At 49.3% G+C, this 16389-nt stretch overlaps 8 protein-coding genes and 1 non-coding gene across 9 annotated transcripts; 5 read left to right on the top strand and 4 right to left on the bottom strand.

Moving 5' to 3' along the window:
• Window positions 1-716: 716 nt before the first annotated feature.
• ALT_0550 (protein serine/threonine kinase activating protein nimO) lies at window positions 717-2854 on the top strand (the record flags this gene model as incomplete). Its single annotated transcript, XM_033554898.2, has 3 exons — window positions 717-1178; window positions 1312-2670; window positions 2723-2854. 3 exons carry the CDS (start codon window positions 717-719, stop codon window positions 2852-2854), a joined length of 1953 nt encoding a protein of 650 aa, XP_033410789.2.
• Window positions 2855-4245: 1391 nt separating this feature from the next.
• ALT_0551 (3-methyl-2-oxobutanoate hydroxymethyltransferase ECM31) lies at window positions 4246-5377 on the top strand (the record flags this gene model as incomplete). Its single annotated transcript, XM_033554897.2, has 2 exons — window positions 4246-4692; window positions 4757-5377. The coding sequence occupies 2 exons, from the start codon at window positions 4246-4248 to the stop codon at window positions 5375-5377; spliced, it is 1068 nt and encodes a 355-aa protein (XP_033410788.1).
• A 260-nt stretch (window positions 5378-5637) lies between these two features.
• Window positions 5638-6283, bottom strand: ALT_0552 (ubiquitin-like protein ATG12; the record flags this gene model as incomplete). The annotated part of the gene is made up of 3 exons (XM_033554896.1): window positions 5638-5697; window positions 5758-5957; window positions 6019-6283. 3 exons carry the CDS (start codon window positions 6281-6283, stop codon window positions 5638-5640), a joined length of 525 nt encoding a protein of 174 aa, XP_033410787.1.
• Window positions 6284-7382: 1099 nt separating this feature from the next.
• ALT_0553 (E2 ubiquitin-conjugating protein UBC8) lies at window positions 7383-8489 on the top strand (the record flags this gene model as incomplete). Its single annotated transcript, XM_033554895.2, has 6 exons — window positions 7383-7415; window positions 7500-7507; window positions 7859-7896; window positions 7948-8062; window positions 8119-8300; window positions 8353-8489. The coding sequence occupies 6 exons, from the start codon at window positions 7383-7385 to the stop codon at window positions 8487-8489; spliced, it is 513 nt and encodes a 170-aa protein (XP_033410786.1).
• A 785-nt stretch (window positions 8490-9274) lies between these two features.
• ALT_0554 (LAMTOR1/MEH1 family protein) lies at window positions 9275-9987 on the bottom strand (the record flags this gene model as incomplete). Its single annotated transcript, XM_033554894.2, has 3 exons — window positions 9275-9572; window positions 9658-9809; window positions 9937-9987. The coding sequence occupies 3 exons, from the start codon at window positions 9985-9987 to the stop codon at window positions 9275-9277; spliced, it is 501 nt and encodes a 166-aa protein (XP_033410785.2).
• A 936-nt stretch (window positions 9988-10923) lies between these two features.
• On the top strand, window positions 10924-11788 carry ALT_0555 (4-formylbenzenesulfonate dehydrogenase TsaC1/TsaC2; the record flags this gene model as incomplete). Its single annotated transcript, XM_033554893.1, has 3 exons — window positions 10924-11492; window positions 11559-11718; window positions 11765-11788. The coding sequence occupies 3 exons, from the start codon at window positions 10924-10926 to the stop codon at window positions 11786-11788; spliced, it is 753 nt and encodes a 250-aa protein (XP_033410784.1).
• A 983-nt stretch (window positions 11789-12771) lies between these two features.
• ALT_0556 (uncharacterized protein) lies at window positions 12772-13816 on the top strand (the record flags this gene model as incomplete). Its single annotated transcript, XM_033554892.2, has 3 exons — window positions 12772-12797; window positions 12857-13388; window positions 13457-13816. The coding sequence occupies 3 exons, from the start codon at window positions 12772-12774 to the stop codon at window positions 13814-13816; spliced, it is 918 nt and encodes a 305-aa protein (XP_033410783.2).
• A 441-nt stretch (window positions 13817-14257) lies between these two features.
• On the bottom strand, window positions 14258-14933 carry ALT_0557 (uncharacterized protein; the record flags this gene model as incomplete). Its single annotated transcript, XM_033554891.2, has 3 exons — window positions 14258-14571; window positions 14644-14862; window positions 14921-14933. The coding sequence occupies 3 exons, from the start codon at window positions 14931-14933 to the stop codon at window positions 14258-14260; spliced, it is 546 nt and encodes a 181-aa protein (XP_033410782.1).
• A 1229-nt stretch (window positions 14934-16162) lies between these two features.
• Window positions 16163-16235, bottom strand: ALT_t008. The gene has a single exon. It is a non-coding gene; the product is annotated as a tRNA-Thr (tRNA).
• Between the last annotated feature and the right edge of the window lie 154 nt (window positions 16236-16389).

Here is a 16389-nt window from a genome sequence, read left to right on the forward strand (position 1 = left end):
TTGAGTAATTCGGTCAGAACACAACTTCGGAGGAGAAAACCTGATTAAATAACAAGAAACGGACTGATCGTGTCAATTCTCTTGAAGGCGCGGTGGCTGGAATCAAAATTGCTAGAATTTATAATGTAAAGAATGTTCTATGCACATTCGTAGTACGGAGTACGTCCCTAGGTACTACTAGTCCTGTAAAGGGCCTGATAGCATCGCGCGACGGTCTTTGGTTGTTTGGCACACATCCCCATCGGCCAAAACAAACCCGTCTCCACCGGGCTTCCTCACACGCTTAGTCCTACCCTGCTTCGCTGCTCTTCTCGGTCGACTTATCTACGTACTGGCCTGCCTTACCTACTACTCTGCTTCACCTTACATACTACCTACTTTTTATTCCAACTACTGCTCTCCCTGTCATCCGACGTCCAACCTCCTAAGAAGTCTCCGGACTCGATTATCCTCCTATACAGACTCGAGGTATTCGCCTCGTATCCTTCTTCTACTGCACGTTCCTTGCCCATTGCTCTCTATCACACGTACAATGGCTTCTCTTTAATTGAAGACTTTGCCCTTCGTGACGTGTAGCTAGTCGTGTGCTCAGCCTAGAGTGCCCCTCTTGTGCTGGCACCTCGACTTCCCGCGTTCAGCTACGACAAAAAGCGCTCGTGTATTGTTACCATATGGCAACAGTATTCATACCACCTTCGCCTCAGAACTCCCTTAATATGTCAACTCGCCGACCTCTCGCCAACGTGCCGAATGCTACCAATTCCCCTCACAGGGCGGGTCTTGTCCCTGCAAAGCGTCCTCGGACAACGAATCCTCCGATTGATATACCCTACGGCCAGCCTCCTCCCAAGAAGCAGGTGATCGATGGATTGGACCAGGAGTCGCGTTCCCCAGCCCGGGTTAAATCGAGCACCACCGATTCCAAACTCTTCACACGGCGTTCGACCAACGCACAGCCAAGTGCCTTCGAAAAAAAATTGGTGGCTGCAAGGGATAAGGAACGGCAAGCTCTGCTCAAAGGAACGAAACAGGAGAGGCCATCCGCAGAATCGGTGGATTCTATTCGGCAATGGCAGAGACATTACCGAAAGGCGTTTCCACACTTCGTCTTCTACTTCGATGCTATTTCAGAGGATGTTCGTGCCAAGTGCTCGAGGCAGGTCACTGCCCTCGGAGCTGTAAGTGTCCCTTCAACCTTTTCATCCGATAATGACTCGTTCTTTCTCAACACGCTAGTCCCTTTCCTGGTATTGGTCGTCTGCTGTTCATATGCAATGGAGGAATAAAGAAATGGCTGACTGAAGTGTATAGAGCGAGGAAAAATTCTTCTCGCGTGATGTTACCCACGTCGTCACCTCTCGTCCTATCCCGCCTGAAATAGATACTGTGACTCCTGCAGAGTTGAACGCTACATCTGCTGATCATACACCGGTTGACACCGTCAACCCGTCGTTGCTTGAGAAAACTGCAGACACACACCTCCATATGTCATTGAAGACGGACCAGAGACGTGAGCCAAGCAATATGGATGTTTTATACCGGGCTCGCCGGATGAAAATGAAGATATGGGCTCTTGAGAAGTTACAACGTATGATTGCTGCTATCAATGATGGGGATCCCGGTGGTCACAATGGTCATTCGCGCAACCATAATGCTGTTGGTGGGAACACTAAGGCCCGCGGCGAGTCAGACCTGTCACAGGTCTTACGGAAGGAGCTCATCAATGGTCCTTCGGACAGGGACCCTCTGTCGTCATTAAAGGAGCTAGTGTTGTTCAAAGGGCCGTTCATCTACATCCACGATATGGATGAAAAGACCAAGCCTGTCATGGTGCGAGAATATCCCAAAGTTGCAAGGAGGCAGGATGGTATCTGGCCACAATTCAGAAGCGCCCCGCTGGGAAAATGCCCTTTCATCGACGAACCTCCCAGCAAGAAAGAGATTGAAAGGCAACGAGCACGCCAACAAGAGAAGGAGAAGAAAATTGCCCCGAAAGCTCCTGCGATTAAAGAGGTACCTAAATTTGACGCGCCGAATCTACGCCCCGTGAACATAGACAAACTGGACCCGTCGAATGAGACAAAAACTGGCGATAATGGTTTCGAACCAGCACAGCGGACGACGCCGGAAGACGTACAGGTGCCATTGCAGGCCAAACCAGAATCACCAAGGAAAAGCTCCGAGAGTTTCATTCCCCCTCCACTCCACCGGACAGGACCATTTTATGCAGGTCGTGAACCTGCCGCATCGGGTATGCAGCCATCAAATATCACGTCTGCTATTAGGTCGCAGATGGTTTCCTCCACAGCCGCTGCGCCTGGTGCCAAAGCTGGGTTGAGCAAAGAAGTTCATGAGTTGAAGAGAAAGGTACTCGAGAAGAGCAACGGCGGTTTGTCAACCGGCACCATGCTGTCTCCCCATCCCACCACGTCTACCTCGGCCACCCTAAAGATGTCAAACTACCAATCGAACAAACTCTGCCAGGCGAACACGCAGGAGAAGCTGGGACAGGTGCAAGAAGAGGACACTACTCAATCCGAAGGGAACGGTGTGACTAAGCGGCCGACTGGTCTTCGAAAAGCCCCAGTTCCAAAGAAGAAGGAAAGGAGGAGAGACCCTAAGCCTGGATACTGCGAGAATTGCAGGGACAAGTTCGATGACTTTGAGGAGGTAAGAATCGTTCATGTAGAAAGGAATTGACAGAGGCTAATCTTTTGTCTAGCACATCATGACAAGAAAGCATCGCAAATTCGCAACCAATAAGGCGAACTGGGCTGACCTAGATGCACTGCTTGAGGAGCTGCAGAGGCCTCTGAAGGACGAGTACGACTACGAAGATCCAGTCACTCTCTGATCTAGCGGATGCCTGCCCATGTGTTTCTTCTGCGCGGCTCGGTAATAGTACCTCCGAGCAAGCGACCTGGTCAAGAAGAACTCAGTTATTGTGAGCTCAGCTCAACTTCATTAACTCCTCTCGCAGTGCCAAATTTGAGTACACAAGCGGCGATATGCACACGCATCGCATCATTCGTTCATTGCCGTCCCCGGCTTTACGTCGATCTCACTTTTCATATTTTCTCACTCATGTTTACTTCTTTTACCGCTCGGCGGTCCATTGTATTTTCATATCTACCAGGTTACCATATTATCATACAGCCGGCGTCCGTTGGATTTCTCGCGAGGTTTCGATGTCGCAGCAAGGACTTCAGGAGCCAAAAGCGCGTCACGGCCTTTAAGCGACCACTTTTGCATACTATATCCGGAATGAAGAAAGCAAGACGAAAAACGAACGAATTACATATTTGGAGGTTGGCGACGCGGAATCCGTTCAGCATGCTGCATGCGTGTACTATGCCCCGATGTATGCAGAAGATGCTCGAAGGTTGGGATGACTAATTCACAAGGTCCTTGTTTTCATCGTATTCTTCTTCTTCTTCTCTTCTTTTGTCCTCGAGCATTTTCACCGGCGGATGTTAAAGGGTGGGTTGGTGGGTTGCATAAGGCTGAATGCATATCTAGGTGGCTTCGTTTTTTTTCCGTTCCGTGGCATGTCTGGTTATTTTCCCCATGTGGCTAATTCTCAGTTGTCATGGCCACTGATTCTAGCCACCAAAATATCAAATAACTTTTTTCCACAACTCGTCCTGCTTTGTACATCGTACACTTCAGTACTACTGCCTGGAGGCCCTGGAGTAAACGGCTATATCCGAGCCTCGGCTGCATGACATCTCGGACCGGAATAAGTCAAAGCGCCGGCGGAGAAGGTCAATCCACTTTACCACCGATCGACCAATAACAGTACAGAAATACACCCACCAAAGCACCAAGGAATGCCCTACTAGGTAAACATCCGGCAGAATGGAACCATTAAGGTAAAAAAAAAAGTGTAGCACGCGCGATTGAACTCGTCGGATGCTACAGGCTACGCTGCATAAACCAGCACGTCCGGGAGTATATAACTCTCAACGCAGAATCATGGGATGAGGGATTGTTGTCTCTTTTCTCATCAATCGCTCTTAAATGCAGTACAGAGTTATTATTTCTTTCGAACCAAGGTAGTTTGCATTTGAAGGTACTTTTGATAAGATCGAGTCTTGTACTTTACACTTTCCTCCTCGGGTAGTGACGCCATTGTGCCGACGTTTATACCAACGGCGCGGCAGTTCTTTGCCCCTTCCCCACACTTCAACCCTTTATGATCTTTATCTCTTGGAGACTCGACATACACTTCATTCTATCACAGTTATGGCTTCGTCCCGGACAGCGATCCAGCTGACGCTGCCCTTACGATCGCTTGCCAGGGGCGTTGTGGCGCGGCCTGGTCCATCTCCTGTCGTCCCTTTAGTCCTTCCTGGTAGCTACACCCCAGCCCGTCATGTTCCCCCACCATGCACGCCTCAGGTTCGATATAGTTCCCACTCGCCGCTGGGGGCGGCACCGGTGAACCCCCGGAAAAAGGTGACGATGCAGACCTTACGGAGTCTCTACAAGAAGGGAGAACCGATCACAATGCTCACCGCGCATGACTTTCCGAGCGGCCATGTCGCTGACGCAGCTGGGATGGAGATGATCTTGGTCGGGGACAGTCTGGCCATGGTCGCCCTTGGGATGGAGGACACGAGCGAGGTGTTAATGGACGAGATGTTGCTGCATTGTCGGAGTGTAGCGCGCGCAGCTAAAAGCGCTTTCACGGTTCGTAAAGCTTGTCGGGGTGTGGTTTCTGTTCGAGGCTTGGCTGACTGACGGATATTTATAGGTTGCAGATCTCCCCATGGGCTCGTATGAAGTGTCGCCGGAGCAGGCTGTGCAATCGGCCATTCGCATTGTGAAGGAAGGTCGCGTACAGTCCGTGAAACTTGAGGGAGGCGAGGAGATGGCGCCGACCATTAAGCGTATTGTTCAGGCTGGAATCCCTGTTGTGGGACACATCGGACTCACCCCTCAACGCCAGAATGCTCTGGGAGGCTTCAGAGTCCAGGGAAAGTCGACAGCCGGTGCGTTACGGTTGCTCAAAGACGCTTTGGCTGTGCAAGAGGCTGGCGCATTCATGGTTGTAGTCGAAGCGGTACCGGCTGAGATTGCTGCGATCATCACTAAGAAGCTCTCTGTGCCCACCATTGGTATCGGGGCAGGTAACGGCTGTTCCGGGCAGGTCCTGGTGCAGATTGATATGACTGGCAACTATCCTCCTGGTCGTTTCCTACCCAAGTTCGTCAAGAGATACGCCGATGTTTGGGGTGAGACCATCAAAGGAATCGAACAGTACAGAGAGGAGGTCAAGAGTCGCGCGTACCCTTCGCAGGAGTACACTTATCCGATCGCCAAGGAGGAACTTGCGGAATTTGAAAAGGCTGCTGATGTGATCAAGCGCTCCTAGTTTTTGAGATCCAAAAAATGTTCTCAATGATCATTCTCTTCGATGTTTCTTCAGTTTCCAGCGCTTCGTGTCTTGCCCTTACCATGTCAATTCTTGGCATTGTGGGCTTGGAGGATACCATGTTTTGTGATGATTATGACCATTAATGGAATCATTTGCGGTGGTGGCTTTGTCTTTTGCATCTCGAAAATTTACCCGAAGTGGACCCATCTGTTTTTCTCATGTCTGCATGTTGTATTGCAATACGTGCATCTGGTTTATTAGCCGAATGCCGGCGTCATAGAGTACGAGACAATCAATTGATCATCTGTCTTGAAACACTACGAAAGTCTTTAGCCTATACTTTCAACTCGGGAAACGCCTGTAGCAGGAATACTCACTCTCCATAAACCTCCAACACCTTCATCCAGGCCCGGAGCAAAGACGCTGTTGACATAGCAAAAGACAGAATCTGTGTCTTTGCAGTCGAGCTTCTTCCTGAGGAATTTGACAACTGTTTCAAACTTCTGCGACGCACTGATCTTGAAAACCCGATTCTTCAGAATAGGGGCTGAAGGAAGAGGCTGAAAGCGAACAGTCACTATTCAGAGTTAGACTAGGACGCAAACTTTCAGCGAGATATCCAGACGCATATTACTTACCTTTTCCTGTATCGACAGCCTCCGCATCCGCCAAAGCTCGATGCGCATCGCGCGGTAGGCTGCTAAGAACTACCGAGGCGGACATGGTCATTGGTAAATCTGCTCCATGCTCATCATCCGGGATAGGGGTGCTTCTGGTATTTGAATCTAAATCGGGTCTTTGGCTGCTAGCAGGTCGATGACTGAGTCTGCTGCCCGTTATTTGTGGGGATTTTGGATTTGGTGAATTTGTCCTCGAAGTGTTTTCTGGTGATGGAGAGTCCATTTTGTGGTATATGCTGGGGGTATGCGCTGGGGATGAGGCTATCACTTGCAGTCCGTAGATGAACGTGCGATGATGAAAGGTTTACAGGAGGTTGTTGTTGCAGTTGGGACAGTTTTGTTCGGTGGATCTACGAGCTAATTTGTACCTTAGGTAGCTCTAGGTAGTTCGTTACAGCACTAGTTGGGTTCGGTCCGATCAACATGGCTCAGGCACACTACCAACAGCGTAGCATGAAATACCATGAGAAACAATATGGATCTCGACCAAGCAATAACATCTCAATTCCTTCAACTTGATTTCTGAGGTGCAGTGGAGTAGTGTACAACATTGACGGTTGAGATGGATGCCACCCGATTCTGGACGGATCACAAGCACCAACTACTGACGTAGTGACTTTTGTTATCGATGACTGATAAACCTGAAAGCTAGTCGATGCTCCACTGAAAGGCCGGTTGATGACGCTAGCCTATCTACAGATATATCACGCTGGCAAACCAAGTAGCCATCCATTCCGTTCTAAAAGAATAGATCATTGCGGTTGAAGGAATCCAAAGCACAATAATATCTACCCAGAGAGAGAATAGGGAGAGAAAGGACGAGATCTGGTAAAGCACATGAGAAAATACAGCAGACCCCTCGCTGAGTCATCCCGGGCCACATGACTGCCCAACCAAATGGTGCCATCACTCGATAATCATTTCTGAGTTCGCCTGACGGCTATAAGTTACTAGTACTAGTCTTCTCTGTACCTTAAGTGACTGGTTCCCCATTTCTCCGTGCCACCTCTGTTACTTATATCTCCTTGACCAACACCTCCTGCTTCCGTTGTACTGCCTTGGGATTCTAGTACTACTGTCTTTTCTCAAGGATCTTCGTCCTTCCCGGTCTTTGTGGTACTTTGCGTCAAGTCTTTCTTTGATCGCGCGCCGTGCTTCGTTATCTCGCCCCCGCTCATTGCTTCCCCGCTCCGGTCTTGGAGAACCCTTCGGGCACGACTCTCTCAAAGTACTCAATCGCCTTCAAGCGATTTACCCTTTTCTTACAATTCATCTTTGGATATCAAAGGATATAAGGCTATAGCAGTCTGCAAGTTTTCAAAATGAGCAGCCCAAAGCGAAGAATCGAGACCGACGTGAGTTCAATCCGAGGTTTTCTTGAAGGACATGGTTCACAAATGAGCAAACGCTGACAACGTCGCCTTGTTCTCTTTGTATAGGTCATGAAGTATGCTAAGATCCCTCTTGAAGACAATTCAGCGAACAAATGCTAACCGAATGGCAGGATGTATGCCACACCCCTCTTGAGTGTCCATTGACCCTGCCTTCTGGAAGTCACATATGCTCCCAGATTCCAGCGAACGATTTTCAACTTCCTGTCGGCTCTTGGACCTTGCTGATATGTTTTCAGGTTGATGAGTGACTACGAGGTGACTTTGGTTAATGACAATAGTGGGTAATATGGGCTTATTTCGCTGGAGTGCACTACTGACATCAGGATAGTGTATGCTGCTATTCCTAGACATCCATTATCAACCATCTATCGACGCAGATTATTGACTTGATTATTTTCGGACAGGCAAGAATTTTACGTGCGCTTCAAGGGCCCCGAAGAGAGTGCGTCTTGCCACTTCCCTCACAAACTCCGCATCTACTGACCAATAATAGCACCGTTCGCTGGCGGTCACTGGAAGATTCACGTCGAGTTGCCCGATCAATATCCCTACAAGAGTCCTAGCATTGGTTTCGTAAACCGGATCTTCCACCCGAATATCGATGAATTGTGAGGCATCCCAGCTATCACTCAAAGTTCGCCGTTAACCCTCTCATTTTTCGCAGATCTGGCTCAGTGTGTCTTGATGTCATCAACCAAACCTGGTCGCCAATGTACGATATGATCAATATTTTCGAGGTTTTCCTCCCTCAGCTCCTGCGGTATCCAAACCCTTCAGACCCTCTCAACGGCGAGGCTGCTGCGATGTTAATGAGGGAACCCAAGAGTTACGAGGCCAAAGTAAAAGGTGTGTGTTGCAGTCATCGGCTCAGGACAGCACTTACTGATTGGATTGGCAGAATACGTGGCCAAGTATGCTAGCAAAGAGGCCGTTGATGAAGCCGGAGAGGATACAGAGTCCGAAGATGAACTAAGCTCGGCTGGAAGTTACGAATCTGGTGGTGAGGAGCCGGCTGGCACGATGGATGACGTGTAGATCAACCGTCGGAATCTTGGTCGGTTGCTCGAACCTGGTGCGCATTCTGTTGCATTATGCCATCTATTTCCTATATTCACCTGTTATTCTATCGGAACAAGGCTGGCGGGCGTTACTGGCGGAGTTACTACTAATTTTTAAGACGCTACTGAGGTTTGCAGCTCCCGAGCCAAGGTCCAGGTCACGATTTGCTGCTTAGCAATCGACTGATGTTGGCGAACTGTTTGCTCTCCGACGTTGTGTGCATCTGGATTACCCTCTTCCTCTGTACTCATGGTTCCTTTCAGCATCTAGTAGTATATGCATGTTGATAAGCCAAGATGATTTATACAGTCTCCGCCTCTGCGAGAACTGCAATAAGATTATTTTGAAGATGGAGATATTACTCGAGACTAGGGATCCACTCATAGTGTTGTGCGCGCACAGACATGCCCATTAGCTATGTCACTATCTAATAACACGATACTGCCTCTTGATATGAGGAGTGTCAAGAACAAGGAATCTACCCAAACATGGTGAATATGCAACACAAAGGAAATGTATACCTGATAAGTGCAGTAATAGTAAGAGAGGATCGAAAGGCGCAAGAGGGTATTAAACGTCATCAAGCGACGGGAGCTGAAAGAAAAGAAGGACAGGCCGAAAACACCCGACAGAGAAGGGAAAGAGTCGAAGTCCGCGAAGCGAAGAAAGTAGAAAACAACCGTCGGCCGGCGACCCAGTAGTACGAAGAAAAAAGGATGCAGTGCATCAACGTGAGATCGTCTCCCCGCCACCCGTACGTTTCACGTCACCTTCAAAACACCAAAGACATCTCGGCCGTTCGTCTCATCTGTGTTCAGACCCGGCCGGGGCTTCTTCCCTTTTCTCGGGTTGATGACCACCTCTCCCCAGTGCTTACAGGCGGTGCCGTCATGTGCGGTGCCAGACTTGGACGATGTCGGTGACTTCGAGAGGTCGGCTGTGATTATTTTGACGGGGACGTCGCTGCTCGAACTTGCTTTTGACGCCACTGAGCCGTGTAGTGTCGCGCGTGGTTGGAGATGGGGTTGCGGTTGGAGGGACCAGATGTCGATGACGGACCTAGGTGTCTGGATTAGCTTCTTGTTCGGCAGGTCGGTGGTAGGTGGCCGGCTTGGAGGCGAGGAAGCAGCAGGTAACTACTCACTCTGAGGTTCGCTGGCAGATTGCTTCGAGGGCTTCTCGTTCGCGCTTTATGTTCTCTGGATCGGGGTTGTTGATCTGGTTCGCGTGGTTAAGGGCTCCATAGCCGTAGCCGGACTGGTAGATATCGTCGTCTAGTAGGCGCGAGGACTCGGCCTAGAGATCCGGACTGTTAGTATGCCTGTTTGAGGTCGGGGATTGGTAATGGCTATGATCAGCCGCATCATGCGACTGCGGCGGCATCGTCCATTTCGCTGTTTGGCGCTTAATCATAAATACATACATCATGGCTTTCCCGGCGATTTAGCCCAAGGCAAGAAGCACAGACGCCCATTGATCCTGATGTATTATAGAGCGGTAATCGAGTCTCGAGTGTTGGGTAATGGAATAGTCGCACGGGCTTCGCAACGGAACGATCGAGGTGTAACGAATATCGAATGACGGGAAAGATAATGCAAGGAATGGAAGAATATCAAAGTACAAATATCAGCCGCCGCAGGAAACCGACGGGTGATGCTGGGAAGGTTAGATATAGAGAACTGTCCGGAGTCGCACGACCACCCGCCATCGACTGGATTCGTGAAGGAATCCGGTGTTTTCGATTGGTCCGTGCGCCTCTATGACATTGAACCCCAGATCGGGCTCATTCTTCAACTGCCTACATTCCTTGATATTTGGAATACCATCGCATCCCTTCACTAGGCTAAAGACCTGATAAGAAACTGTTCTATCGATAATAAACATCTTTATAATTCGACTATCTATATGCTTCGGATCTATATTCATGCTTTTCAGGCTCCATCAAGCATCACTAGCGGAGCCTGAGATGTCTGATTGTCTACTACTCGAGTTAACCACACAATGATAGCAAGCTTGTCTTTCCTTATCTGTCAATTATTCTGTCAATCTAGTTCCTTAGACTTTGACAAGGCCCTTCCTGTTGCCTTATTTTCTCGGGATCTTGCAGCCCAGTCACACTGGCCATGAAAATGGGTCTTTTCGACAGAGCAGACGATCACTCCTTTTTGTGAACTAAATCAAGAAATGGAGCCACTCATCATCATATTCTGACTGCGAATGATCTAGACTCGTACGGAAAGGCGCTACAACCCTGTCCCCTCTGTTGTTGTGTCTCCTCTTACTTATGGTGGACCCCGCATCATAATGCCCCTCCATGAACAGCTCAGACTCTTTCACATATAATTATCTTCTAGTCTCCTTCAAGCGTGTTCATATATAGTCACCACACGACTCATCTAATATATCAATCATGCCCGGACGGCTCGAAGGAAAGGTTGCCATTGTGACGGGCGCCGGATCAGGCTTTGGCTACGGCATCGCAAAGAAGTTCGTCGAGGAAGGCGCCAATGTCATCATCGCAGAGCTGTCGCAACAAAGCGGAGAGAAAGCGGCAGCCGAGCTGAACTGCAAGTTCGTCCTCACCGATGTGACGAGGCGGGAGTCCTGGCAGGAATTGCTGCAGGCAACACTGGATGCATATGGGAAGCTCGACATTGTCGTCAATAATGCTGGTGCGACCTATAGCAATAAGCCCACCGTCCAAGTCACCGATGCGGATTTTGACCTGTGTATGAATGTCAATATCAAATCGATCTATCTGTCCACGAGTGTCATAGTGCCTTACTTCCTTGAGAATAACCGGCCGGGGTCATTTATCCAGATCTCATCGACGGCTGCACTGCGTCCTCGTCCAGGCTTGACATGGTATAATGCTTCAAAGGCAGCTGTAAGCAATGCGACCAAGACGATGGCTGTCGAGTATGGGCCCAAGCAGATTCGTTTTAATTGTGTCTGTCCTGTCGTTGGCAGTACAGGGATGTAAGTGTAAAGCTGCGCACCGCTGATGCGAAGACTTGAAAGTGACACAACTTGCGACGTCTTTAGGACACATCTATTCCTTGGTAAGCCAGATACAGAAGAAAACCGCGCTGCTTTTGTTTCAACTGTGCCGCTGGGTCGGCCCAGTACTCCTCGGGATGTTGCGAACACCTGTTGCTTTCTGGCGAGTGATGAAGCGGAGTTCATCACGGGCGTGAACTTGGAGGTAGGTATCGACCTCGCTTGCTTTAGGTCAGCACTAACGGATTCAGGTGGACGGTGGTCGTTGTGTTTAACCATATATATATATACAGCAAATTCCACGGCGGACCTATGTGGGAAGAATAGATTGTTCCAACAGAGCTGCCCGCAATCTAGTGTATTTCACTCAACAGAACTAAAAACTTCGCCATCTTAATCGCTCTCAAGCCAGTTCAGTCCAGCCAGGTCGCAAAAGCTGTCGTTATAATTTCCATTTCATCGCAGTGACGAGTCTCACCGATACCTGGGTTAGCGCCCTATACATGACTCTGCGACCAATTGCTCTTAGGGTGACGTGTAATTTTCCCTTTAACAGTTTGTGTATTCATGTTGAATGGCGCATATAGGCTTTGTAGTCGATGGTCTGCCTCAGCAAAGTTCCACCCATAACTTTAGTGGTCAGGGAAGGAGAAAGTAAAGGTGGCTGGAGACAAGCCGTTATATATATATCAGTTTCTGGATCATACAGAGTAATGAACGATACATTCAAGCTAAAGCTATGTTTCTTTCCAGAAGTAGGCAACTATCCTTCAACTTCTCAAGATTCTATTAAAGAATGAGACCAAGAATATCAACCATAGTTTAGCTGGCCACTCCCTCCAACAGTTATTCAGTTTGATGAATGACCACATGCTGCTGTACTCCTCTGAACATAGTACATCTTCGCGAGCGTGAGCAGAACGAGATGAGTAATTGACTTAAAGCCTAAGCAAGAGAAGTGTCACGCTTTATGAGAGCAGTCGAACTCTCGATAAATACGGAGTAATGCGAAGCCATACAGCTGCCAGGAACGAAAGGAAGTCGATGTTGGGTTGGCTTGATGCACTTGCAGATCCCCGGAAACGTGGCCGTAGCGATGCCCGTGCGTGGAATAAAACCATTCCACAATTTTCGGAATCAGCATTTCGCTCCGCACGATGGAGCATCCTCGACCAACACAATCGCCGGGCAAGCAAAAGAGGCCAACTTAATTTTCAATGACCTAGACCTTCATATAGATACTCACAAATCTATCAATATGTTCGACCTCCCAGACGCAAAACGGTACCGTGATCCAACTCAAGCTGTCCGTACTTATGACTGATTTTGAGCCTGCTCTACAGCGTTCGTCGCGATGAACTCCTCTCGCGAGATTCAACTTCACGATCACCTTCACCCCAGCTGGACTCGTCGTTCCAAGACGTCCATCAACGGTTGGGCGCGCTCCTCAACCTTGATGCATTGATAGCGCCCGCGGAATCCACCGCTCCAGCACCCGGACCACAGGAAGACGGCCACCAGCAAGAAGATGAGGAGCAGGAATTCGAGTTCCGTTTATTTAGCGCACCTGCTGCGCCAAAAGCTACAACCAAGGACGAGAAGACGCCTGCAACGGAAGGCGGAGAGAAAGCAGTAAGCGGGGGTACTCAAAAATTGAGGATTCGGTTACGCTCGCCGACACCTGGCGCGGTGGATGGGGAGGGGCGATTTCTCAATCCCTTCCGAGGGTGGCAGTATTACTTTACGACTCCGGAGTTGCTTTCTGGGTTCGGTGCAAAGGAGGATTCGGCTTCGGCCTCGACCATCAGGAGGAAGCAGTTCGAGGAAGTCGCTGTGACCGGTCAGCAGATGCTGGGGTGGTCGGAGGTATCCTGGGTATGTGTTGGCCTTTCCCTCGACTCCCTTGGGTTTGATATAATTTGCTGATTTTTTGTTTCTCGCAGCCCGGATGCCATCTACCATGGCGGGTGATACACCTCAAGCGGCAGCATACCACGTTACCTCCTGCCTCTGCAGATCCAACTGCAGTCGCGACTATTTGCGTTACGAACCCTCCGACAAGAGACCCCAAGTCTCGAAAGAAGCCCGGCAAGAAGCGACGTATCCAGTTGCGGAAGCGAACAAAGGCGGCAGAGGAAGAGAAGCAGAGGGAGGCCGAGAAGCGAAATCGCAAGAATCGGGAGAGGAAACTCAAACGGAGACAGAAAGCACGAGAATTGAAAGCTGCAGCTGCAGCCTCATCGGGACAAAGTCAAGATGTCGCCGAAGTGGAGATGAAAGATGCTTCTGATGCGAGCGATTGAAAGTACTGTTAACGGACTGCTGTGTGCATTTGTGATACCCTATGGTTAACTTGCAATTCACTGAACTGCGATGGTCTACCATCATTACAATAGTGAGAGCACTAAGATGACACTGGTCATCAAGCAAGCTATATTGCTCTAATTATTGACCGAGGAAGATATAACGAAACGAGGGGTATATTATGCGACGCAAACACGGCAACGGCAACGACAACGACGACGACGACGATAAAAGACGATCAACTCAACAAAAGGAACATTCGGGTATTATGCGGCAACTGCCCGCTACTGTGACAACCTGAAGGAGCAGAGTAAAGATCGAATTAAGAGGGACTGTTAGGAGATTTCGTTCAAAAATGATGTCTGGCGCAAGGCAAACAATTACTTGGCTTCCTCGGCTAATTTGGTCAGCATATTCGACCTGAATTTCCCGAGATCCAGTTATCCACTCTTGGGCGGCTCCGCGGTCTCAGCGGGCTTTTCAGCAGCTGGCTGAGCAGGCGTTGGCTCAGCAGCTGGGGCTGGAGCAGCAGGGGCAGTTTCCGCCGGAGCAGCCGCGGAAGTAGTTGTCTCCGGAACAGCGGGAGCAGCAGCAGTAGCGGCTGTCGTGGGCTCGGGAGCAGGAGCCTCTGTCTTCGTCTCGGGGGCTGGTGTCTCAGTCTTCGCTTCGGGAACTGCTGTAGTAGAGGACCCGGGCTGCGTCTCGGTGGGTTGTGTTGCCGCCTCTGCTGACTTATCTGCTACGGCTGCTTGCTCTGCAGAGTATTAATTTCGTGTGACATTGGGCGACTGGGCTGGATGAAGCAACATATAAAGGAACAACGTACCAGGCTTAGGTTCGGTAGCAGGTGCTGGCTCTGCTGGCTTGGTTTCCGTGGCAGGTACAGCGGCCGCAGCCGCAGCGCCGGCGGCGGGGGCGGTTGCTGGCTGTTCTACAGGTTTGTCCGCAGCTGGGGCAGGCTCAGTTTGTTTGTTCTGAGCCTTCTTCTTTCTGCGGGAGAAAATGGCTTTCAAGCCCTTCTTCAATTGCTGAAGAGCATCAGGAGCTGATAATCAGGTCAGACAGCAGCTTAGGAGAGAGCTAGCGGAGCTTGGTTCACATACGGACACCGGGCATCTTGAAGCTTAGAGAAGAGATTGTAGCAAGAGGCGATTAGAGTAGCGGAAAAAGGAAAGAAAGACAAAAGCCTTGCCTAAAACGATTTTGCGCGCAGATCTGAAACTCAGAGAGAGAAAAGGAAGTGATGAACTTCCCAGCAAACGAAGACGGATAGGTTACCTTATGACTGTTTTGATGGCTTGTCCTCCACGTGATGGTTGGGAGGTCCAATCGACCAGTCTCGTACTCCGTACTCCTTTTCGTTTCGTCCCCTGTCCAGAGCTAGTTAGATTCGAGCCGGCTGAATACTGCTTTCCTTTGATTGATGAAATACTCCTTGGCTACATTTCACGCACAGCCACGCGTATGCTCCTGTACGAAGAGCCAAGATCAGCCGGCGAATTGCTATCTATGCGCGCGGACGGACGCTACTCAACTGTCCCGTCCAGGGGGTTTATTCATTGGTCTTGAAGCTAAGTACCAGCTCCAAGTCTCCGATAATAAAGACCATTACGGAGGAGATCGGCATAAGCTCCTGAATGTGGGGATAACGGCAAGTCACCTACAGTTGACGGAACAAAGGGGGAAATAAAGGCTTTGGGGAACTATCCATCCTAAGTGATTGATGACATGCCCCTTCGACTCTAGGGGGTTAGAGTGAGAGGAACAGCTCAGATCGATTCATTCCTCTTCCATGGACAACAACGTTTAATTAACATGGTACGTAGTCCCGAAGCTCGACATTGCTCGCCTAAGTTATCCATTCCAATGAAGGAAGCACAGCTGAAACCCCTCTGTCACACAAATCATTCGTCACTCAATATCTCAGACTCGGGAGCGCTTAGCGAAACAATGACTTTTCTTATAACATTGTCTCACATAGGGAGCGAGTATATTGCATCAATCTGAAATGAAACACCAACAGGGACATTGGGCAATCAGCAATGGCATCTGAGTCTGCAACCTATCCTACAGCTACTAGTGTGTCTACCGGGCGATTATCCTGATTAAGCAGGGCACAGTGACAGTCGCAATCTCCCGAAATTGTCTGATATGCTTGCTGTGTAAATCGTGTCCCATAAGAACTATCAGAGGTTATCGCAGATGGCATCTAGTGGTGATGAGACTAGGTTCGTGGGACCGAGAAACAGGAGGAAAAAATTGCATCGAGAATTTGAAGTAAGAGAATCGAGAATACAATAAAACAAAGAAAAAGAGAAGATAATCAAACAAGGACCAAAAAGAATTGCTCACAAGCGGATTTGAACCGCTGACCTCATGATTACTAGTCATGCGCTCTACCAACTGAGCTATGCGAGCTCTTGTTATTGTGAAGCGTCCATAATTTTGCTGAAGAGAAATCTAAAGATAGACCCCTTGATACATGGACACTTGATCTCATCAATGCTTTTTGGACTTTGATTCGCTTTTTCAACTCAATAGTACGAAATAACTTTGATGCTTTCTTCACAGA

This window comes from Aspergillus lentulus (genome assembly GCF_001445615.1).
Source record: "Aspergillus lentulus DNA, contig: Alt01, strain: IFM 54703, whole genome shotgun sequence".
In the NCBI taxonomy this organism is placed as follows: Eukaryota; Fungi; Ascomycota; class Eurotiomycetes; order Eurotiales; family Aspergillaceae; genus Aspergillus; species Aspergillus lentulus.